This window comes from Carcharhinus amblyrhynchos, unplaced genomic scaffold, assembly GCF_965287045.1.
Source record: "Carcharhinus amblyrhynchos unplaced genomic scaffold, sCarAmb.v2.hapA scaffold_646, whole genome shotgun sequence".
Taxonomy (NCBI): Eukaryota; Metazoa; Chordata; class Chondrichthyes; order Carcharhiniformes; family Carcharhinidae; genus Carcharhinus; species Carcharhinus amblyrhynchos.
In genome coordinates this window covers 33,417-56,954 of record NW_027650386.1, presented here as the reverse complement: position 1 = coordinate 56,954, position 23,538 = coordinate 33,417, and the positions used below count along the sequence as shown (strand labels likewise).

General features: G+C 47.6%; 1 protein-coding gene across 1 annotated transcript in view; it reads left to right on the top strand.

Annotated features, from left to right (window-relative positions):
• LOC145339740 (DENN domain-containing protein 3-like) overlaps positions 1-23,538 on the top strand; it is an 87,482-nt gene that overhangs the window by 33,949 nt on the left and 29,995 nt on the right. Inside the window, exons 6-13 of the mRNA XM_080184266.1 lie at positions 2,984-3,095; positions 5,586-5,705; positions 6,364-6,582; positions 9,800-9,912; positions 13,110-13,265; positions 17,322-17,418; positions 17,854-17,948; positions 20,188-20,369. Coding sequence (XP_080040392.1) covers positions 2,984-3,095; positions 5,586-5,705; positions 6,364-6,582; positions 9,800-9,912; positions 13,110-13,265; positions 17,322-17,418; positions 17,854-17,948; positions 20,188-20,369 — 1,094 coding nt within the window. The remainder of the gene's footprint in view (positions 1-2,983; positions 3,096-5,585; positions 5,706-6,363; positions 6,583-9,799; positions 9,913-13,109; positions 13,266-17,321; positions 17,419-17,853; positions 17,949-20,187; positions 20,370-23,538) is intronic.

Below are 23,538 nucleotides of genomic sequence, written 5' to 3'. Positions count from 1 at the left end.
CGAGGGGAAGAGTTGGCTTCTGGGGATTCAAGCCTGAATCAGGAAGTTTCAATACCCTGAAGAAGGTGCTTTTCCATTTCATAAGAACATAAGAAATAGGAGCAGGAGTAGGCCATCTGGCCCTTCGAGCCTGCCCCGCCATTCAATAAGATCATGGCTGATCTGTCGTGGCTCAGTTCCACATTCCCGCCCTCTCCCCATAACCCTTAATCCCCTCTCTTATCAAAAACCCATCAACCCGCGTCTTAAAAATATTTAGCGAGGCAGCCTCCACCACTTCAACGGACAGAGAATTCCAGAGATTCACCACCCTTTGAGTGAAGAAGTTCCTCCTCAACTCCATTCTAAACCGCCCCCCCTTTATCTTGAGGATATTTCCAGCTCTGAGTTTATTCCCCTTGCTCGTGATTCTCCGCACGGCAGGAACTAGTTCCTCCCTAACTGCCCGCAATCAGACTCGTAACTGTTAAATAAGAACAAAGAAAATTCCAGCACAGGAACAGGCCCTTCAGCCCTCCAAGCCTGCACCAACCATGCTGCCCCCGACTGAACTAAAACCCCCTACCCTTCCCGGGACCATATCCTTCTATTCCCATCTCATTCATGTACTTGTCAAGACGCCCTTTAAAAGTCACTACTGTATCCACTTCCACTACCTCCCCCGGCAACGAGTTCCAGGCACCCACCACCCTCTGTGTAAAAAATCTGCCTCGGAGTCTCTTTTAAATCTTGCCTCTTGCACCTTAAACCTGTGCCCCCTAGTGATTGACTCTTCCACCCTGAGAGAAAGGGTCTGACTATCCACTCTGTCCATGCCTCTCATAATCTTGTAGACTTCTATCAGGTCTCCCCTCAACCTCTGTCGCTCCAGTGAGAACAAACCAAGTTTCTCCAACCTCTCCTCATAGCTAATGCCCTCCATACCAGGCAACATCCTGGTAAATCTTTTCTGAACCCTCTCCAAAGCCTCCACATCCTTCTGATAGTGTGGAGACCAGAATTGAACACTATATTCCAAGTGCGGCCTCACTAAAGTTCTATAAAGCTGCAACATGACTTGCCAATTTTTAAACTCAGTCCCCCGGCCGATGAAGGCAAGCATGCCGTATGCCTTCTTGACTACCTTCTCCACCTGCGTTGCCACTTTCAGTGACCTGGGTACCTGTAAACCCAGATCCCTCTGCCTATCAATACTCTTAAGGGTTCTGCCATTTACTGTATATTTCCAATCTGTATTAGACCTTCCAAAAGAGCTTTCAATTAGACCTTCTTGGTCGCCTCACTACAGGAAGGATGTGGAAGTTATTGAGAGGGTGCAGAGGAGATTTACAAGGATGTTGCCTGGATTGGGAGGCATGCCTTATGAAGAAAGGTTGAGGGAGCTCGAAGAGAGACGAAGGTTGAGAGGTGACCTGATAGAAGTTTATAAAATGTTGAGAGGTATTGATTGGGTGGATTCTCGGAGGCTATTTCCCAGGGCTGAAATGGTTGCTACGAGAGGACACAGGTTTAAGGTGCTGGGGAGTAGGTACAGAGGAGATGTCAGGGGTAAGTTTTTCACTCAGAGGGTGGTGAGTGAGTGGAATCGGCTGCCGTCAGTGGTGGTGGAGGCGAACTCGTTGAGATCTTTTAAGAGACTTCTGGATGAGTACATGGGATTTAATGGGATTGAGGGTTATAGATAGGCCTGGTAGGTAGGGATATGATCGGCGCAACTTGTGGGCCGAAGGGCCTGTTTGTGCTGTAGTGTTCTGTATGTTCGATGTTCTAAAATGCATTACCTCACGTTTGTCCAGAGCTGGAAATAAAATAGCTGGAAAAGATCCGGCCTCCGTGTCGGAATCTGGAGGCAATAAATGGAATTTGGGACATGTGACTGATTTGAGATGATTCTCAGAAATCGAAGGGAAATATTTTTCTGAACCTTTCGCCACGGCGACACTTCTAAACACACTTTGCAATCATTGACAAATATTGACTAGCTGTCCAGGGAAAACTCCCCTGCTGCTCAAAAAACATCTCTGCTCTTCCATAAAACACACAGTAAATGGGCTGTACACTTGGGTTTTTACACAAAGGTGTGTTTCTGCACTAGTGTGAGTGTACATGTGTGTGAGTGTACATGTGTGTGAGTGTACATGTGTGTGAGTGTACGTGTGTGTGTGAGTGTACGTGTGTGTGAGTGTATGTGTGTGTGAGTGTACATGTGTGTGAGTGTATGTGTGTGTGTGAGTGTACGTGTGTGTGAGTGTACGTGTGTGTGAGTGTATGTGTGTGTGAGTGTACATGTGTGTGAGTGTACGTGTGTGTGAGTGTACGTGTGTGTGAGTGTACATGTGTGTGAGTGTACGTGTGTGTGTGAGTGTACGTGTGTGTGAGTGTACGTGTGTGTGAGTGTACATGTGTGTGAGTGTATGTGTGTGTATGTGTGAGTGTACGTGTGTGTGAGTGTATGTGTGTGTGAGTGTACATGTGTGTGAGTGTACGTGTGTGTGTGAGTGTACGTGTGTGTGAGTGTACGTGTGTGTGAGTGTACATGTGTGTGAGTGTATGTGTGTGTATGTGTGAGTGTACATGTGTGTGAGTGTGTGTGTGTGTGTGTGTGTGTGTGAGTGTGTGTGTGTGTGTACATGTGTGTGAGTGTGTGTGTGAGTGTGTGTGTGTGTGCATAAATATCTTTGTGGTTTATACGTAGCACAATTCATACGGACTATGGGAGTATGAGTACCATATTCTGTCTCCTGAGCAAGTTCCATCATTCTAAATCTCTATCTCTTTCTGCTGTATCTATCTCTTTGATGCTAACACCTCCCTCTGTTACTCCAGGTGCAGTGTTGCCCGATATCACACCTGTCCAATGCTTTGGGATATTCTGCTGTGTTAAAGGTGCTGTAGGTTTAATGTGACCTGCAGTATTACTGATGTTTGCATTGTCTCTGCCAGCTCCTGGCTGTCACTAACTCCTCCACTTTCTCACCCTCAGCCTGCTGCTGGAGCTCAAGTCCTGCGGAGACAGAGAGTTTGAGATGAAGGTGAAAGAATTTGCTGCCCAGCTGGCACTCGTGCCCTGTCCTCCGCCTGGTTCCCTCCAGCTGGTAAGATGCCTGTTCCAGAAATGCAGCATTGTCAGGGTGAGGGTGATACAGAGGGTGTTAATCATTCTGGGGCTGTGACTGTTTACCCAGCCGTGACTTCCCTTCAGGAGCTGGTTTTGAACAGATCTGAGAGATTTACTACCCTGCCTCAGAGAGAGCCAACAGGAGGTGTGAGTCACACATCGTCCAGAATGAGGAAGAACTTCCAGTAAGGGCATTAGTGAACCAGGTGGGTTTCACACCAATCTGATAGTTTCATGGTTACTGAGGTGGCACGGTGTTTAACACTGCTGCCTCACAGCGCTGGGGACCCGGGTTCAATTCCCAGCTTGGGTAACTGTCTGTGTGGAATCTGCACGTTCTCCCCGTATCTGCGTGGGTTTCCTTCGGGGGTTCTGGTTTCCTCCCACAGTCTGAAAGATGTGCTGGCTAAGGTGCATTGGCCACGCTAAATTCTCCCTCATTGTTACCCGAACGGGTACCGGACTGGGGCGACTCGGGAATTTTCACAGTAACTTCATTGCAGTGTTAATGTAAGCCTGCTTGTGACACTAATTAATAAACGTAAACTAGCTTTTCAACTGTCGATTTATTTAATAAATTCCCCCAGCCGTCATGGTGGGATTTGAATTCATGGTGAGAATTTTACACTCTGACAACCACAGGAATTGGAGTGGGCGAGGGGCGGACAATGGGAAGGTCTGGGTTTCTGCATTTCCAGACCAGTAATTTAACCATTGCTCTACCTGTGTGCACACGTGTGTTCCTGGTTGTGTCACAGAATTACTTAAAACACCCTTGGATGTAAGATGGAGTCCACTGGGCAGGGTTAGCTTGTGACGTTTGACAGGGAATCTTGTCTCCTCCCTCGGCTCCTCTCCCCATATCACACAGCCCCTCCGCCCACGGGGTCAGTTTGGGTGGTTTTGGTCAGTGCAGGAGCTGGGTGCTTCAGGACAGGAATGGAGGGGCAAAAAAAATAAAAGCTGTAGAGATATTCGAAGGTGCAACCCCAGAAAGGTCAGTTAGCTCACTTAGCAGAATCACACCAACGGCTTGGCTTCAATCCCGGGGTTGGCTGAGGCTGTTTTTGGGGTCTGTCATTTCATGCTGCCTCGGACAAGAGCCATGACTAAAAGCCGTGAGTGAATAAGGACTCGATGTACACAGTAAGGATGTGGACAAAGGCTGATGTATGAAGGTTGTATCATAAGTTACAGTCTTACTAATTGATGGAACAGGCTGAAGGAGTCCCTTTCAAGCAGGGAGCCTCGCTGCTCTGAGAATCAAGAAGGCTGGAATGGAGAAACCCCAGCCTTTGCAATTTTCCAAAAGGTTTGAGGTTCCAGTAGCTTTTATGAATGAGGGTGGGCTTCAGATTGGACATGGCACCATAGTACAGGAAACCAATGAAGCAAGGGGAATGTAATGCTGGCCAGAGTCAGTAAGATCAAGGAGATAGTTCACTGCGACCAAGAGCCCAAGTGACTGTTGTCTGCCCGGTGCCAAGGTTCAGTGTACCTGCTGCGAGTTGGAGAGGAGGTTACTGTGGGAGAGGGAGGACCCAGTTGCTGTGATCCATGTAAGTGCCGATGATGTAAGAAGTCCAAAAGGGTCTCATGTTCATAAATTACAGAAAACTAACGATGCAGCAAGCAATTAGGATGGTAAATGGAATGTTGGTTGTTCTGAAACAGGATTTGAATGCAAGAGTTAGCAAGTCCTGTTTAGAGCCTAGGTGAGACCACACCTGGAGTATTGTACAGTTTTAGTCTCCTAACCTAAGGAAGGATATACTCGTCATAGAGAGAGTACAGCGAAGGTTCACCAGACTGATTCCTGGGATAGTGGAATTGTCCTGTCAGGAGATATTGAGAAGAAGGTGAGGCAATCTCATTCAAACATACAAAATTCTTACAGAGTGTGACAGAGTAGATGCAGGAAAGATGTTCCCCCCTGTCTGGGGTGGGGTGGGGGGGCGGGGGGAGGTTTGGAACAAGAGTTCTCAGTCTCACAATCAGTGACAGGCCATTTGGGACTGGGATGAAGAGGGATTTCCTGATTCAAGAGTTGGTGAATTTTTGGAATTCTCTCCCTCAGAGGCTGTGGGGGGTGGGGGGTGGGGGGGGGGGGGGGGGGGGGGAGGGAGGGGGTGGTGCTCAGTCACTGAGTATGTTCAAGACAGATAATCTCACAATAGAATTCTGGATACAAATAACACCAGCAGAAATAAGGATCGTGTGAGAAAGTGGAGATGAGATAGATGGTCAACCATAATCTCAGTGAATGATGGAACAAGGTCGAGGGGCCAGATGGCCTTTGTTGCTGCCACAGGGAGAATGTCCAGGATTGCAGCAGAGAACTATCCCAACACAATTCCCCAATGAGGGGCCAGGGACTCTCTGGCCAAAGTGTCTAATCTTTGTTGTTTCATTGCTTTATCAAGTGGATCACTGATGTCTGCCTCTTTCCTCTTGTCCTGGTGCTCAGTGTTTCGAGCTGGGGCCTCTCAGTATTGTGCTGTCACCTCCGGAAGACATTGACAGCCCAGTTATAGATATCGGACTGCACACTCCATTCCTCTGCTTCAAACCAGAAACCATCCTACAGGTAAACCTTTCTTTCATTCATAAAACTTGGCCAGCATTTATTGCCCATCACATGTGTGTGCAAGTAGGCGTGTGTCTGTGCATACATGTGTGTGTGCATGCGTGCGTGCGTGTGGTTATATAGGTTTATCGAATTTTCTGCACAGAAACAGGCCATTTAGCTTCTCTGATCCATGATTGAGTTTGTGTTGCTGATGAACATGCTCCCACTCTTCTTATCTCACCCAAACAGCATATTCCTCTCTCTCCCTCGTTTGGTTATCCAGCTTCCCGTTAACTATATCTTTACCATCCACTTTAACCCACTCCCTACGGGAATGAGTTCCACATTCTCAGCTCTCTGGACAAAGACGTTTCTTCTGAATTCCCAATTGAATTTATTAGTGCTGATCTTATATTTGTAATCCTAAGGGGTGTTCTCTATGTATGCCTTATCAAACCCTCCATAAGATCTCACTGCAGTCACTGCTCCATTTTCCCAGACTGTATAGCCTTCCCTAAGAATCCCTGGCCATTCACCTTTGGTATCAACCTCATGAACCTTGCCTGCTCCTTATAGAGTTGTCAGACGATGATGGGGATTGGCTATGGGGTGTTTGGATGTGTTTTCCCAATGTTCCCGTCATGCTGTTAACCCACTGTTCCACCCTCTGCTGCAGATTCTGACGTACATCCTGACGGAACGAAGAGTGGTCTTTTTCTCCACCAACTGGCCTCTGCTGACACTGGTCACCGAGTGTTTTGTACATTATCTGCACCCTCTCCAATGGCGGCACCCCTACATCCCGGTGCTGGCCAATCAGATGCTGGACTTGGTGATGGCACCCACCGTCTTCCTGATGGGCTGCCACTCCAGACACTTCGAAACCATCAACGAGGTCAGTGTTGCTAATCAATGTTGTCCAATCTCAGTGACCGAACCCTGCTGAACATTACAAAGCGCTGGAGTCGAGGAGGGTGGAGAATAATTTCCTGTCGAGAAACATGTTCCTAATTGCGTAGAACCAGAATTACATCTTGGAAACCACCCCCTCACCCACTCGACTTTAATCATTCCCGGGTAAATCCTCAAGGTAGCCAGGAGATTAACCATTACGGAGGCATTCCCATGGCAGGAGGCCCAATATCCTGCTTTTCCTTCAGTTTGTGCCATGGAATCTTCATCTAAGTCAACAAAACAGACCAATCGCAGCTCAGCTCAATACCTCTGAAGCGCAATGTTTCCAACACAGTGCGGCGCTCCCTCAGCACTGACCCTCTGACAGTGCGGCACTCCCTCAGTACTGACCGTCTGACAGTGCGGCACTCCCTCAGCACTGACCCTCTGACAGTGCGGCACTCCCTCAGCACTGACCCTCTGACAGTGCGGCACTCCCTCAGCACTGACCCTCTGACAGTGCGGCACTCCCTCAGTACTGACCGTCTGACAGTGCGGCACTCCCTCAGCACTGACCCTCTGACAGTGCAGCACTCCCTCAGCACTGACCCTCTGACAGTGCGGCACTCCCTCAGCACTGACCCTCTGACAGTGCAGCACTCCCTCAGCACTGACCCTCTGACAGTGCAGCACTCCCTCAGCACTGACCCTCTGACAGTGCGGCACTCCCTCAGCACTGACCCTCTGACAGTGCGGCACTCCCTCAGCACTGACCCTCTGACAGTGCGGCACTCCCTCAGCACTGACCCTCTGACAGTGCAGCACTCCCTCAGTACTGACCGTCTGACAGTGCGGCACTCCCTCAGCACTGACCCTCTGACAGTGCGGCACTCCCTCAGCACTGACCCTCTGACAGTGCGGCACTCCCTCAGCACTGACCCTCTGACAGTGCAGCACTCCCTCAGTACTGACCGTCTGACAGTGCGGCACTCCCTCAGCACTGACCCTCTGACAGTGCGGCACTCCCTCAGCACTGACCCTCTGACAGTGCGGCACTCCCTCAGCACTGACCCTCTGACAGTGCGGCACTCCCTCAGCACTGACCCTCTGACAGTGCAGCACTCCCTCAGCACTGACCCTCTGACAGTGCGGCACTCCCTCAGCACTGACCCTCTGACACTGAGGCACTCCCTCAGCACTGACCCTCTGACAGTGCGGCACTCCCTCAGCACTGACCCTCTGACAGTGCGGCACCCCCTCAGCACTGACCCTCTGACAGTGCGGCGCTCCCTCAGCACTGACCCTCTGACAGTGCGGCGCTCCCTCAGCAGTGACCCTCTGACAGTGCGGCACCCCCTCAGCACTGACCCTCTGACAGTGCGGCACTCCCTCAGCACTGACCTTCTGACAGTGCGGCACTCCCTCAGCACTGACCCTCTGACAGTGCGGCACCCCCTCAGCACTGACCCTCTGACAGTGCGGCACTCCCTCAGCACTGACCCTCTGACAGTGCGGCACTCCCTCAGCACTGACCCTCTGACAGTGCGGCACTCCCTCAGCACTGACCCTCTGACAGTGCGGCACCCCCTCAGTACTGACCCTCTGACAGTGCAGCACTCCCTCAGCACTGACCCTCTGACAGTGTGGCACCCCCTCAGCACTGACCCTCTGACAGTGCGGCACTCCCTCGGTACTGACCCTCTGACAGTGCAGCACTCCCTCAGCACTGACCCTCTGACAGTGCGGCACTCCCTCAGCACTGACCCTCTGACAGTACGGCACCCCCTCAGCACTGACTCTCTGACAGTGCGGCACTCCCTCAGTACTGACCCTCTGACAGTGCAGCACTCCCTCAGTACTGACCCTCTGACAGTGCAGCACTCCCTCAGCGCTGACCCTCTGACAGTGCAGCACTCCCTCAGCATTGGCCCTCTGACAGTGCAGCACTCCCTCAGCACTGACCCTCTGACAGTGCGGCACTCCCTCAGCATTGGCCCTCTGACAGTGCGGCGCTCCCTCAGCACTGACCCTCTGACAGTGGCTCGTTGACCTATAATGACTTGCGATCTGGCAGAGCATTGAATTTAAAGCACTCATTGTTATTTTCAGATCCTCCCGTGACCTTGCGCCTCACTATCTCTGCAATCCCTGCTGGCCCCGAATCTCCCTCAAATATATCCTCTCCTCCTCTCAATCCCACATCTCCATGTTCCCCAATTTTAATCACATCACCATTGGTGTGCTTGACTCACTTAATCTCTGGAATTCTCTCCTTGAAAGTCTCCACCTCCCTCTCCTCCCAGCCTGTCTCGCTCCTTACCTGTGTTGTGCGGTGTGTTATGGTTCAGGTCCGAAACTCCAAAGTATTTTATGGAGCCGCCTAGTTTGTACCTTTTGCACCTTGAATTTGGATAAACATGAGATGTTTCACTTCAGGTATGACTCAAATGACCCAGCATGGAGCTTTTATCAAACAAAGTTTATTTTAAAATATAGTTAACATGTGTAGATAGAAAATTAGAAATAACTTTTACCAATTATAAACAAGAAAAAACATCATGTTGTAAAAACCTTAACAATGATACGAAATGTTCCAATCAAACAAACTTTCCTCTAAACCTGCCACAGGTTCAACACAGAAAATATTAATACTCACGTGATGATGGAACTTAGTCCTTTGGTTGGGTGCTGCAGTCCTATTGATACACAGACAAGCTTAACATTGGAAAAGCTTCCCAAAACAGCAGGAAGAGAGGCTCTAGGTACTGACTAGCAAACCACCAACAGTAGAATTCTCACTCCAGGAAGGCCAGGAGACCTGCTTCCAGCTATCCAGCAGAATTTCCAATACCAAGGAGAGAGAAACGCTGCTTTCAGTCTGATATCGAAACACCTTCCAAACTAAAACCACAGCCAAACTGAAAATGAAAGTGTTCCTGTCACCTGACCTGTCAATCATCCTTACCCCTAACAATGCAGGGTCATAAAACATCCCATAATGTATCTGAGGCCCTGAGTAAAAATAAACAAAACCCCATTTAAACCATTGAAGCTGCAATAAAAGCACTTCAAGCAGACAACAATGAAATAAAACCTACTTACAAACTGCAGAGAATATGATTTTAAAAAGACACATTTCTTTAAGGTACACTAATGTCACAGGAATGTAGTGTTTCTCGTGTCAATACAGCGATCACTCTGGGTGTTCATCTTTACAGGTGGAAGAGTTAGTTCTCGTGGACGTTGACAATGGCACAGTCCTCACCACACAACATAAGGGGCTTGAGACCCCCTACCTGCCCACAGCCACTGTGGAAGAATTCTTAACCAGGTAAGGAGTCCCCAGAGCTGCAGCAAAGTGGCTCCCGGAGGCGCCATTGGTGGAACCTTCACCTCCTGGAAATACGTTGGTACGTTCTCTCCAAAGGGAGGCACGGTAGCACAGTGGTTAACACTGCTGCCTCACAGCTCCAGGGATCTAGGTTTGATTCTCGGCTTGGGTTACTATCTGTGTGGAGTTTGCACATTCTCCTCAGGTCTGCTGTGGTTTCCTCCCACTGTCCAAAGATGTGTGGGTTAGGTTGATGGGCCATGATGAATGGTCCCTTCGCATCAGTTAGAGGGATTAGCGGGGCAAATATGTGGGGTTATGGGGATAGGGCCTGGATGGGATTCTTGTTGGTGCAGACTCAATGGGCTGAATGCCCTCCTTCTGCACTGCAGGGATTCTATGATTCTTTGATCACCTGACCAAAACCCCAAAGGATCCTTAAACTGGGCAGTGGAATGTATCAAAATCTCTTTAGGTATGTGAACAGGAAAAGGAGGACAATGTGAGTCCATTCTAGGCAGAGATGGGAGAATTTACAATGCAGAATAGGAAAATGGCAGAGAAACTTATCAAATAATTAAAATCTTTGTTCATGGAGGAAAATACAGAAAATCTCCCAGAAATCGCAGGAAACCAAGGGCCTTGTGAAAATGAGGAACTGAGAGAAATCAGTATTAACAAAGCGGTAATATTCAAGAAATTAATTAGGTTGAAGGTGATAAATCCCTGGACGTGATGAGCTGTATCCTAGAGTATTGAAGAAGGTGCATCGTTGGTTATCTTTCAGAATTCTATAGATTCTGGAAAGGTTCCTGCAGACTGAAAAGTAGCAAATGTTAACCCTGCTGTTGAAGAAGGGAGGGAGAGTAGAGAACTACAGACCCATTAGTTTGAAGTCAGTAGTAGTGAAAATATAAGAAGCTATTATATAGTTATGGTAACTGGATACTCAGAAATTGTGATATGATTGGGCAACATGGATTTATGAATGATATATCATGTTTGCCAAACCTGTTGGAGCTTTCTGAGATTGTTAGTTGTAGCATAGATAAAGGGGGACCAGTAGATGTGGTGTGTATAGCACAGGAAGTTACTAAACAGAATTGGAGCAGATGGGGGTGGTATAATATGGATTGAGAATTGGTCAACAGGCAGGAAACAGAGAGTGGAATAAATGGGTCATTCTCATGATGCTGTTCCTCGTGGGGTTCCACAGGGATCCGCACTGGGCCAATAACTGCTCAGAATCGATGCAAATGATTTGGATGTGGGAACCAAATGTAGAATGTCCAAATTTTCAGATAATACAAAAGCAGATGGGACTATGAGCTATGAGGAGGATATGAGGAAGCTTCAATGGGATTTGGCCAGACTAGGTGAGTGGCCAAGAAGATGGCAGCTGGAATATCATGTGAATGAGGATGAAGTGATCCGTTTTGGAACAAGAGAGATTCAGAGTATTTTTAAACGGGAATGAGGCTGGGAAGTGCTGATGTGTAAATGGAACTTGGAGTCCTTGTTCATGAGTGACTGAAATCCAGCAGTCAGGTGCAGCAAGCAGTTCGGAAGGCAAATGGTCTGTTGGCCTCCATTGCAAGAGGAGGTCAGCACAGGATCTGAGTTCAACAACTTTAGATAGCAAACCTCCCTCCATCTTACTGTCTTGTTGCAATTGCACAGAGCCTTGGAGTATTGTATATCATTTTAATCTCCATATCTATGGAAGGATATGCTTGCCTTTGATGGAATACAGTTCACCAAACTATTATATAGGATGGTGGGTTGTCTTGTGTGGAGAGATTGTGGAGACTGGGCCTGTATTCTCTAGAGTTGTGAAAAAAAGAGGTGATCTTATTGAAATGTGCAAAGTTCTTACAGGACGTGACAGGGTTGATGCAGAAGGAAGTTTCCCCTGGCTGGGGGTTTAAAACCAGGCGGCACAGTCTCACAATAAAGGGTAGCCCATTGAGTTACATAACGAATGAAAGGAAAATTACACTGCTTCCTGCCTGAACCAATAGATATATTATATAGTCACAAACAGATCCAATCAGGAATTCAGGAGAAGTCACTTTACCTCGAGTTTAGAAGAATGAGAGATGGTCTTGTTGGAACAGATACGATTCTGAGGTGGGTTGGCAGGGTCGATGCTGAGAGAATGTTTCCAACGCTGAGGGAATCTGCCCATTCTCTTCAATATTCCATTCCATTCTGTTCTATTATTTATTCTATTCTATATTCACCCTCGATCACCCTATTATAGAAAGGATATTACTGAGCTAGAAAGAGTGCAGAAAAGATTTACTAGGATGCTACCAGGACTTGATGGATTGAGATATGAAGAAAGGTTGGGTAGACTGGGACTTTTTCATTGGAGATTAGGAAGCTGAGGGGTGATCTTATAGAGGGTCATAAAATAATAAGGGGCACAGATCAGCTAGATAGTCAATATCTTTTCCCAAAGATAGGGGAGTCTAAAACTAGAGGGCACAGGTTTAAGGTGAGAGGGGAGAGATATGAAAGGGTCCAGAGGGGTAATTTTTTCACACAGAGGGTGGTGAGTGTCTGGAACAAGCTGCCAGAGGTAGTAGTAGAGGTGGGTACAATTTTATCTTTTAAAAAGCATTTAGACAGTTACATGGATAAGATCGGTTTAGAGGGATATGGGCCAAATGCGGGCAATTGGGATTAGCTTAGGGGTTTAAAAAAAAGGGGCAGCATGGAAAAGTTGGGCCGAAGGGCCTGTTTCCACGCTGTAAACCTCTATGACTATTTATATTTCCTATTCTATACTATTGAACTCTAAGCTTTTATTTTGTAGACAAGCAGAAAGGGTCAAATAGTTTCCGTGACAACCAGGTGACGTACACGCAGTTATCAATGTTGCTTCTGCGTGTGAATGGAGTCGAACCTTCTGAAATCTGTGATTTGATGGAGTGGCACAATGTGCTTGAGGGGCTGAATGGCCTCTTCCACTCCTTTGTCATGTTCCGCTGTTGTTTTAGCATTGTTTCTTAGAAGCAAAACAAATCTTTTCGTGAAGATGTTTCTTCCTTAACTGGTTAATCAATTTAATCTGCTTGTTTTCTTGACCTTTGCACTCTGACATCCGGCACCTGAACCTTCCTTTTTGTCCATTCACCTGTCCCCGTGACCCTGCCCTCCAATCACTCATTGCCCCCTCTGTTGTGTTCCAGTACCCAGCAGCTCAAGGCAAACACTGAGCTGGCTTCTGCCCACCTGGCTTCACACACAAACCTGGCAGCTGCTCGAGAGAAGAAGCGCTCTCAGAGGCAACAAATGAACAGACAAGTCCGACAAATCTTCCTGCAACTCATCGGGAATCTCCTCAGGTCAGCACGAGCCTCTGTAAAACACACACGACAAATGGTCTGTGGATGTGGAGTGTGGAGGGGGCAGAGGGGAAACTGCGGAGGGGAAACTGCGGAAGCAAGTGTCGTTTCCTCACAGTTCAGGTCTTCAGTAAGGTTTTCAGAGTGTAATCACAGCCACAATGAGTTGAAAGAAAGACCCCATTCTGCCAAACACTGTCAACTGTAAATCGGAAAGTGAGTTCTTGCCAGGAGTAATGATACAATGGGGGCAGATTCACAGAGAGCGATTGTGTACTAAACTGTGTTTTTACCCTACAACTTCATTTGTACACTAACCTCACTGTCCCACCTGTACACTAACCTCACTGTCCCACCTGTACACTAACCTCACTGTCACACCTGTACACTAACCTCACTGTCCCACCTGTACACTAACCTCACTGTCACACCTGTACACTAACCTCACTGTCACACCTGTACACTAACCTCACTGTCCCACCTGTACACTAACCTCACTGCCACACCTGTACACTAACCTCACTGCCACACCTGTACACTAACCTCACTGCCACACCTGTACACTAACCTCACTGTCCCACCTGTACACTAACCTCACTGTCCCACCTGTACACTAACCTCACTGCCACACCTGTACACTAACCTCACTGTCCCGCCTGTACACTAACCTCACTGTCCCGCCTGTACACTAACCTCACTGCCACGCCTGTACACTAACCTCACTGTCCCACCTGTACACTAACCTCACTGCCACACCTGTACACTAACCTCACTGCCACACCTGTACACTAACCTCACTGCCACACCTGTACACTAACCTCACTGTCCCACCTGTACACTAACCTCACTGTCACGCCTGTACACTAACCTCACTGTCCCGCCTGTACACTAACCTCACTGCCACACCTGTACACTAACCTCACTGTCACACCTGTACACTAACCTCACTGTCACACCTGTACACTAACCTCACTGTCCCACCTGTACACTAACCTCACTGTCCCACCTGTACACTAACCTCACTGTCACACCTGTACACTAACCTCACTGTCACACCTGTACACTAACCTCACTGTCACACCTGTACACTAACCTCACTGTCACACCTGTACACTAACCTCACTGTCACACCTGTACACTAACCTCACTGTCACACCTGTACACTAACCTCACTGCCACACCTGTACACTAACCTCACTGCCACACCTGTACACTAACCTCACTGTCCCACCTGTACACTAACCTCACTGTCACACCTGTACACTAACTTCACTGTCCCACCTGTACACTAACCTCACTGCCACACCTGTACACTAACCTCACTGTCCCGCCTGTACACTAACCTCACTGTCACACCTGTACACTAACCTCACTGCCACGCCTGTACACTAACCTCACTGTCCCACCTGTACACTAACCTCACTGTCACACCTGTACACTAACTTCACTGTCCCACCTGTACACTAACTTCACTGTCCCACCTGTACACTAACCTCACTGCCACATCTGTACACTAACCTCACTGTCACACCTGTACACTAACCTCATTACTTCACCCATGTACAATCAATATTAATGACTTTGGATGCAAGGGGATAGGAGGTGCCATTTGCAGATGTCATTAAAATATTGGGATTGTGAGTTGTGATAATGAAAGCAGTGATGTACAAATGGATATGGATAGATTAAGCGAATGGGATAAAATTTGGCAGATGCAGTTTAACGTGGATAAGTGTGAAGTTATTTATTTTGTTTGGAAAAATACAAAGACAAATAATTATCTAAATGGAGAGAATCTTTGAAGTGCTTTGGTGCAGAGGTGCCCTCTTGTATGAATCACAGAAAGCTGGTATACAGGTGCAGCAGGTAATAAGGAAGGGAACTGGAATCTTGGCATTTATTGCTAAAGGAATAGAATATAAAAGTAAAGTGTTGCTGCTACTGTACAAAGCATTAGTGAGACCCCACTTAGAATATTGTATACAGTTTTGGTTCCCTTACTTGAGGAGGGATGTGGTTATATTGGAGGCGGTTCAGAGGAGGTTCGCTAGATTGATTCCAGAGACGAGGGGTTTGTCTAATGAAGAGAAATTGAATAATTTAGGCCAATACTGTCTGGAGTTTAGGAGAATGAGAGGAGACCGAATTGATGGTACAAGATGATAAGGGGGATTGACAAAGTAGACATGGAGAGGATGTTTCCCCTTATAGTCAGAGAGTCATCGAGGTTTACAGCAGGGAAACAGGCCCTTCGGCCCAACTTGTCCATGCTGCCCTTTTCTTAAATCCCTAAGCTAATCCCAATTGCCTGCATTTGGCCCATATCCCTCCAAACCCATCCTACCCATGTCACTATCTAAATGCTTTTTAAAAGATGAAATTCTACCTGCCTCTACTACTACCACTGGCAGCTTGTTCCAGACACTCACCACCCTCTGTGTGAAAAAAATTGCCCCTCTGGACACTTTTGTATTTCTCCGCTCTCACCTTAAACCTATGCCCTCTAGTTTTAGACTCCCCTACCTTTGGGAAAAGATATTGACTATCTAGCTGATCTCTGCCCCTCATTATTTTATAAAACTCTATAAGATCACCCCTCAGCCTCCTACGCTCCAGAGAAAAAAGTCCCAGTCTACCCAGCATCTCCTTATAACTCAATCCATCAAGTTCCAGTAGCATCCTAGTAAATCTTTCCTGCACTCTTTCTAGTTTAATAATATCCTTTCTATAATAGGGTGACCAGAACTGCACACAGTATTCCAAGTGTGGCCTTACCAATGTCTTGTACAACTTCAACAAGACATCCCAACTCCTGTATTCAATGTTCTGACCAATGAAACCAAGCATGCTGAATGCCGCCTTCACCATTCTGTCCACCTGTGACTCCACTTTCAAGGAGGTATGAACGTGGACCCTTAAATCTCTTTGTTCAGTAACTCTCCCCAATGCCTTACCATTAACTGAGTAAATCCTGCCCTGGTTCAATCGACCAAAATGCATCACCTCGCATTTATCTAAATTAATCTCCATCTGCCACTCGTCAGCCCACTGGCCCAATTGATCAAGATCCCGTTGCAATTGGAGATAACTTTCTTCACTGTCCGCTATGCCTCCAATCTTAATGTCATCTGCAGACTTACTAACCAAGCCTCCTATATTCTCATCCAAATCATTAATATAAATGATAAATAACAGTGGGCCCAGCACTGATCCCTGAGGCACACCGCTGGTCACAGGCTTCCAGTTTGAAAAACAACTCTCTACAACCACCCTCTGGCTTCTGTCAAGAAGCCAATTTTGTATCCATTTAGATCCCTCACCCTGGGGTAATGCCCCACTTGTGGGGCAATCTGGAACAAGCGGTCAGAGTCTTAGGATTATGGGCGGCAGATTCAAAACAGAGCTGAGGGAAAATTACTTCACTCAAAGAGGGTGTGAATCTGTGGAATTCACTGCCCCAGAGAGTGGTGGGTGCTGGGACATTGAGTGAATTTAAAGAGAAGATAGGCAGATTTTTAATTAGTGAAGGGGGTGAATGGCTGTGGGTGGGAAGGTGGAGCTGAGGCAGAGATGAGATCAGCCATGATTGTATTGAATCACAGGACAGACTCGAGGGGCTGAATGGCCTTTCCTGCTCCTAATCCCTGTGTTCTTATGGTCTTGTCTGAATGGAAAGATTTTGGGTTCAGACTTCAGACTTTAATCACCGAGACTGAGACGGACAGTCCCAGGGCAGCACTGAGGGAGTGCCTCCTGCTCAGACATGTCATCATTTGGATGAGAAGGTGAGTTAAGACCCTGTTATCCCCATTGTCCAATCCCTCCATCAGCATTACAACCTGGTGCTTATCACATTTTGGCTGTGGGATCTTGCTGTGCATGGATTCGCTGTTGTGTTTCCTACATTGCACCATTGACTATACTGGGCTTTAAGGTCACATGACCATGGATAGGTGCCATAGAAATGCAGGCCCTCCTTCTGACACGCTCCAAGGTGCTGACACATTCCGTGTAAGGACGTGGGTTGCTCTCCTGATGTGTTTTCTCTCTACCCAGGGATGTGTCCAAACATTTGAATCTTAAGCATCGAGTGTTTATCAAGAAGGAGTTTTTGGATTCCCGCCAGCCTGCCTCCCAGCCATTTTACAGCAGCGTGAGTAACTGCCCCTCTCTGTGTGTGTGTGTGTGTGTGTGTGTGTGTGAGAGACTCTTGTCATCTAAAACAGGCACAGCTCAGCACTGTGTAGGTTTAACAATACACACCAGACTCTGAGTGTGTGTGTGTGTGTGTGAGTGTGTATGTGTGTGTGTGTGTGTGTGTGTGTGTGTGAGAGACTCTTGTCATCTAAAACAGGCACAGCTCAGCACTGTGTAGATTTAACAATACACACCAGACTCTGAGTGTGTGTGTGTGAGTGTGTGTATGTGTGTGTGTGTGTGTCACCCTCCATGGGAATTGGAGTGGAGTTGGGGGGGAGACAATGGGAAGATCCATTGGCCTCAGGCGGGATTTTGACATGAGCAAGTCTGGAAAATCCCAGTCATGGTGAGCTGATTAAAGCCAAGTTCTTTCTTGTTTCTTGCACAGTTCCTGAAGACCGACCTCTTCCATTGCTTCCTGAAGTCCCGACTCAATAAGAAAGTGGATGCATTCACCCGCTGGGAGAGGGCTGACTCAAACAGGTAACAGCAGCTGCTGGGATTGGTATCTCCATATCCAACAAGCTGCGGGGAGATCCGTCCCAGGACAGAGCGACTCCAGGGGCTGCTGTGTCACACCTGGTCCCACCAAACCCAGAAATAGACCATCGTGACTACATCTCTAGAGCATCTTTTATGACTGGTTCAATGATATTGGTTTAGAGATAAATATTGACAAGCAGACAACTCTTCCTCATTTGTAATGGGTCAAAAGGTGATGGAGAACAGGCAGGCAAGTGGAACTGGGGTCAAGACAAGGTCAGCCATGATTGTATTGAATGGTGGAGCAGGCCCGAGGGGCTGAATGGCCTCCTCCTGCTCCGAGTTCTTCAAAATATTGGCCTCGGAATCTTTTACATCCACTTGGTCCGACAGGCAGAGCCTCAACTTAACATCCGACAGTGTGACATTCCCTCAGTCCCTCCGACAGTGTGACATTCCCTCAGTCCCTCCAACAGTGTGACATTCCCTCAGTCCCTCCGACAGTGTGACATTCCCTCAGCCCCTCCGACAGTGTGACATTCCCTCAGCCCCTCCAACAGTGTGACATTCCCTCAGCCCCTCCGACAGTGTGACATTCCCTCAGTCCCTCCGACAGTGTGACATTCCCTCAGTCCCTCCGACAGTGTGACATTCCCTCAGTCCCTCCGACAGTGTGACATTCCCTCAGTCCCTCCGACAGTGTGACATTCCCTCAGCCCCTCCGACAGTGTGACATTCCCTCAGTCCCTCCGACAGTGTGACATTCCCTCAGTCCCTCCGACAGTGTGACATTCCCTCAGCCCCTCCGACAGTGTGACATTCCCTCAGTCCCTCCGACAGTGTGACATTCCCTCAGTCCCTCCGACAGTGTGACATTCCCTCAGCACAACACTGGAATGTCAGTCTAGACTATGGGCCCAAATCTTTTAGCATGAACTGTGATGAGGATGCAGAGATCCTTCAGAATGATCTGGACAGGTTGGGTGAATGGTCAAATCATTGGCAGATGCAATATTATTTGAGTAAATGTGAGGTTTTTCACTTTGGAAGCAAAACAAGAAGGCAGATTACTACCTGAATGGCTGTACATTGGGAGAGGGGAGTGTGCAGAGGGACCTGGGTGTCCTTGTGCACCAGTCACTGAAGGTAACCATGCAGATGCAGCAGGCGGTAAAGAAGGTAAATGGTATGTTGGCCTTCATTGCGAGAGGTTTCGAGTACAGGAGCAGGGATGTGTTGTTACAATTATACAGGGTCTTGGTGAGGCCACACCTAGAGTGTTGTGTGCAGATTTGGTTTCCTTTTCTGAGGAAGGATGTTCTTGGTCTCGAGGGAGTGCAGTGAAGGTTTACCAGGCTGATTCCGGGGATGGCGGGACTGATGTATGAGGAGAGATTGACTCGGTTAGGATTGTTTTCACTGGAGGTCAGATGAATGAGGGGGGATCTCATAGAGATTTATAAAATTCTAACAGGACTGGACAGGGTAGACGCAGGGAGGATGTTCCTGATGGTGGGGGAGTCCAGAACCAGGGGTCACAGTCTGAGGATTCGGGGTAGATCACGGAGGTGAGGAGATATTTTAGATAGTGCTGTGACTCTGAGTGTGATCCAGTTCCCCCTTGGCTGAAAGGTGTAAGGATGGGGTTTCCAACCTCGCTCACCCCAAAACCAGAAAATTCCACCCGAGGTCAATGCACCTTTCCCATGGCGCGCCCCTTAGCCGCTCCGATTCCCTTAGCGGGCAGAATGGCACAATTTGTCCCTGTGCATCTGGGTGAGGACACTGTGACTGTGATATCCTCACCAACCCTCACGAGAGCTGGACACCTCACTCCACCTTCCAGCACGGAAATGTGTCACACACGGGGAAGAGAGGGGAAGGAATTTTATTTGGAATAAGTTAGTGTTTGAATTGCTTTTTTAATACATTCATTCCCAGGAGGTGGCATCACTGGCTATCTCTTGAGGAGATAGTGATGAGCTCCCTACTTGAATCAGAGAACCTCAGCTGGTCACCTCAGAGTCACCCTGGTTGCTTTGAGTTTGGAGTCACATTAAAGCGGAGACTCTGTAGGGACTTGCCGAAAGAACATGAATCAAACAGTGAGAAACCAACAGCTTCACCATCACTGACCCACACCAGTATTTCCATTCAGAGGGATTTGAACCCGCGTTCTGTGGATTATTATCTCAAGTAACTAGAATCACTGACTGTAGCCCACTTTGAATTGTTTCAGGATGAACTTGGACCAGAACATTAGCACTCGCTCAGCAATCACCCTCACATCAGACACTCTGAGGAAGAGAAAGGATGTAAATCTAAAACCTCGCCAGGGGTCGACAGCAAGCATTAGCGATGATATCGGATACCTGGAACTAGGATCACCACGAAACACAATCAAAAGCAACAAAGCGTCAGGTAACACACAATGTGGAGTACAAACAAATGCTCTTCGAATGTCAATGCCAGTAACAGTTAACACGCAGGACAGGTACAGCACAGGGTTAAATACAGAGTAAAGCTCCCTCTACACTGTCCCCATCAAACACTCCCAGGACAGGTACAGCACGGGGTTAGATACAGAGTAAAGCTCCCTCTACACTGTCCCCCATCAAACACTCCCAGGACAGGTACAGCACGGGGTTAGATACAGAGTAAAGCTCCCTCTACACTGTCCCCCCATCAAACACTCCCAGGACAGGTACAGCACGGGGTTAGATACAGAGTAAAGCTCCCTCTACACTGTCCCCCCATCAAACACTCCCAGGACAGGTACAGCACGGGGTTAGATACAGAGTAAAGCTCCCTCTACACTGTCCCCCCATCAAACACTCCCAGGACAGGTACAGCACGGGGTTAGATACAGAGTAAAGCTCCCTCTACACTGTCCCCCATCAAACACTCCCAGGACAGGTACAGCACGGGGTTAGATACAGAGTAAAGCTCTCTCTGCAGTGCACTGTACTAAACCACTGATGTTCTCTCTGCTGGCCCTGTGTGGGTTTTTTTTGTTTTTATTCCGACTCAATCCAATCAAATCCAATTCAGAGTCCCAACAAGTTGAGACATTCCCGATCCAAGCTGACAGGACAGGGCTCTCACCTCCTGTCTGGGGCTTGATCTACATGGTCCAAGCTGATTGGAGTAGGCAGAGCTCCTCCTCCAAGGCTTGATCTCATTTGCATCTTAGCCAAAAGATGCCGCTTTTAAAATCTGCTTCAGATGAAGCTTCGATGTAACCTAATTACTTCAACCAAGCACGGCATGTCCATACTACACTTGATCTTCGCCATAAGGCCAAGAACTTTTTTTTCCAAAAATATACTTCATTCATAAAAATCTCAAATAAACCATTGCAAATCTACATGTCTTTGAATTTCAAACAGTGCAGAATTAAAACTTTTTACAGTTCTACACAAATTACATTCATAACATTTCAAACTTAAAACTATATCCGTGCCTCAAAAATGACTGTGTGCCGTTATTGCTCGGATTGGCACACTGTTGCGCAGGTCGAGAGTGTTCCGCGGTTCCCAGGCCCTCGGTCTGGCCAAGGATCACTTTACGCAGTAGCCCTCAGTCTGGTTGAGACCTCGTGGGGGGGGAATGCTGAGGTTAGCCAGCCTGAGCTTGACTCTTTAATGTGGACATTAGGGGAATTCCTCTCTGAAATCTGCTCTGACTCTGAGGGACTTCCCATCGGAATCTGGATTCCCGTGACATAAATACAAAGCAGTTTAGATTGTCCACGACACTGAAGTCATGTGACCTAGCAACTTTTACCAGCACCATAGAGGGCAGCAAAGATTAGACTTAACATCCCGTCCAAGAGACAATCCCTTTGTGTTGGTTCCGGGGACATCAGCCTGGATTATTGGGTCAATCCTCTCAAACCTTCAGATTGAGGTGATTTTGTCTTGATTCTCCCAGGGGATGTGAGTGTCGTTAATTGCCCCTGAACTGGTGGGTTTCTCAGGCCATTTCAAACGGGCAAAAAGACAGACCAAGGGAAAAGGAGAAGACTCTGGAGTTACATTGCTGGTTAAAGAGGAAATTATCACAATTCTGAGGAAGGATATTATCTCCGACAATGTGGAGAAACACCAAGGGGCAAAAAATGCTGTGTACTGACCCCAAACTGATGTTGGGAATGGGATTAAACAGGAAATTAGAGATGTATGTGATAAAAGAACATCTGTAATCGTGGGTGACTTTAATCTGCATATAGATTGTGCAATCAAATTAGTCACAATGTTGTAGAGGAGGAATTTAGGAGTATCTACGGGATCATTTTCTGACACAATACATTGAGGAACAAACTCGAGAACAGGCCATTCCAGACTGGGGATTGTGGAATGAGAATGGGATAACTGGCAGTGGTAATATAGGAATTAGGAGCTGAAGGCCCTCCAGCCCTTCACGCCTGCTCCACCATTCAATCAGATCATGGCTGCTCTCAAACCCACCTCCCCACCTCTTCCCCAGATCCATTCGACCTGTTTTTTTATTCGAAATATATCTATCTCCTTCTTGAAACCATTCCATGATTCAGATTCCACCGCGCTCTGGGGCAAATTCACCCCCCCCTCTGAGAGAAGTAGTTCCTCCTCATCTCAGTGTTAAATCTACCGCCTCCCAACCTATCCCTGGGGCCTCTTGTTCCAGATTGCCCCCCAAGGGGAAACATTTGATCCACGTTTACTTTATCAATCCCTTTCATTATTTTGAGGCCAAACTGTTGTATGTTTTCAAGAGGAGTTTGTGCAGCTGTTGGGGCTAAAGAGATCAAAGGAAATGGGGGCAAAGTGGGAGCAGGTTACTGAGTCGGATGATCAGCCATGAGCGTAATGAATTGACTGGGAGGGCCGAATGGCCAACTCTTGCTCCTATTTTCTGAAGGCAGCTTTGAGTCAGTTACGTTGCTGAGGACCTGAAGTCACATGCAGGCCAGAGCAGGGAAGGACAGCAGATTTTAGTGAACAATAAAAGATAGCAGCATCACGGTTATCGTTACTCAGACTAGTTTTCAATTCCAGATTTTATTAATTAAATTCCACCTGGGACTTGAACCCAGTACACAGAGCTGGATCTGAGGGTTATTGGTGCCACCATGGAGTCAGACTAACCCGGGAGGATCTGAGTGAAATTCCTACAAACAGGAGGAGTGAGATTGGCTGAGTCAGTTCTAATTAGATGCTGAGAAGCTACATTAAATCCAGCCACAAATTGTGTTAGTTTGCACTCACCTCATTTCCCTGTGATTATTAAGAATTTGGTCAACGTTCAAACATTCCTTATCCTATAAACTACAACATAATTTCTAACTATCAGGACAGGTTATAAAGGCTGGCCATGTTTCTCTAGAAAAGAGGAGACTGAGAGTTGACCTGATAAAGATCTTTTCAAATGATGGAGCAGTTTTGTAGAATAGACATGGAGACCAGAACCAGGGACAAAACCATCATCACGGATAAAACCAACCAGCAATTCAGGAGAAACTTCTTTCCCCGGAGAGTGGGGAGACTGTGCGGCTCATTCCCACAGGGAATGGCCAAAGTGAACGGCTTCGATACATTTAAGGGAAAGC